This window comes from Varanus komodoensis, unplaced genomic scaffold (genome assembly GCF_004798865.1).
Source record: "Varanus komodoensis strain SLA01 unplaced genomic scaffold, ASM479886v1 scaffold182, whole genome shotgun sequence".
Classification (NCBI taxonomy): Eukaryota; Metazoa; Chordata; class Lepidosauria; order Squamata; family Varanidae; genus Varanus; species Varanus komodoensis.
Genome location: NW_025335532.1, coordinates 187,629 through 189,114, shown reverse-complemented (window position 1 = coordinate 189,114; position 1,486 = coordinate 187,629). Strand labels below are relative to the sequence as shown.

At 67.0% G+C, this 1,486-nt stretch overlaps 1 protein-coding gene across 1 annotated transcript in view; it reads right to left on the bottom strand.

Moving 5' to 3' along the window:
• Positions 1-1,486, bottom strand: part of GPC2 (glypican 2) — a 9,311-nt gene that overhangs the window by 6,678 nt on the left and 1,147 nt on the right. The window contains exon 2 of the mRNA XM_044426797.1: positions 666-791. Within this exon, the coding sequence (XP_044282732.1) occupies positions 666-791 (126 nt within the window). The remainder of the gene's footprint in view (positions 1-665; positions 792-1,486) is intronic.

Sequence of the window (1,486 nt, the reverse complement as noted above, 5' to 3'; positions counted from 1 at the left end):
AATGCCCTGGGTACCCTTGTTGTACCGCTGCAACAGTCAGGAAGTTCTTCTTGATACTTCGCTGGGACCCGGCTCCCCTAACTCGCTTCCATTATTCCACGCTCTGCACTCCGAGGTGATGGAGAAGAGGCCCAGTCCTTCCCCTGCGGGACAGCCGCTCGAGCGCCTGCCGAGTGCTATCACATCTCCCCTCAGTCTTCTCCTCTAGAGGTTGCACATGCCCAGCCTTTTCAGTCTCTCCTCACGGGGTTTTGCTCCCAGTCCCCGATCATTCTTGCTGCCCTCCTCCGACGCCTTCCAGCTTTCCTGCATCTTTCCTCAGCAGGACGCAGGCGGCTTCCTCGGCAAGCCCTCGCACCAAGCAGAGAAATGCGGCGCGGCACAGCGACCCGCCCCGCCCCGCCCCACGGCCGCCGGGCATCCCTGCGCTCGCCCGGTCCAGTGGACACCCTTGCCTCCTGCTGCCGCGCCGGGCGCCGCGCTGGCGCAGACAAGCCGCCAAGGGGCGCCCGCTCTCGGCAAGCTGCTCCCGAGCAGCCCGCCAGGAGGGGTGGGTGGGGCACGAGGCAGGCCCCCCTCCCGCTCGGCGAGCACCGCCCGGTCCCACGTGGCGCGCCCAGGGGCTCTCGGCGGCCCGCGGAGTCTGCTCAGAGCGCGCGTGGCACCCCGGGGCGGGGGGGGCGTCGCCGGCTGGGCGGGAGGGAGGCGAGCGGGAGGCCCCGGCCCACCAGCGCCTGCCGGCTCTCCGCGCAGCCCTGCGCCCATACTCCGGACGGATCACAGTGCAGCGCCTGGCGGCGGCGGCGCCACCCTGCGGGGCAGCCGCGTCCGCGCCGAGTGCCGCGATGCGGCGCAGAGGCGCAGCAGCCCGCCGTCCCCGTGCCCCCCAGCGGGGCCGAGCGGCAGCCAAACAATGGGCGGAGACGAGCCTGCGGCCGGACGCCGGGGCCTAGCGCCGCCTCTCGGCATCCCAGCCGGGCAAGAGACAATGAGGGGCCGGCAGGTGAGGGTGGTCCTAGTGCCGTCGGTACCCCTGGCCCATTCGTCCCGGCGAGGGGGCCTTCTCACGACCCCAGGGAAAGAGATCCTACAGCCGGGCAACGCCTCCTACCCTCTGCCCTGGCCCCAGCGGGAGTGCGGGCATCTATCAACATGATAAGGTGGCAGGCTGACCGCATGCTTCTCTCTCACAAAACCTCGTTTTTAATGTAAAGGGACAGCCAGAACTTATATCTGCCATTCCTGATTATGTCTCCCATCAGCACTCAGTACATGCTCAGAGGCATTGACTGCCTCTGCTTTGCACTCCTAGCTCTGCCTCTCTTGAAGGGGCCACAAAGACCCACCCGGTGGGCTCTCTGTCTCTTTAAGTGGCCAGCGGCTTGGCAGTGCAGCCCTGCTCCTTTCAAGAGCATCTGGGTAGCTCAAGAGCCCTGAAGAGGATCAGACCCAAAGGGGCTTCCATACTCCAGATCCAATAGTAGCC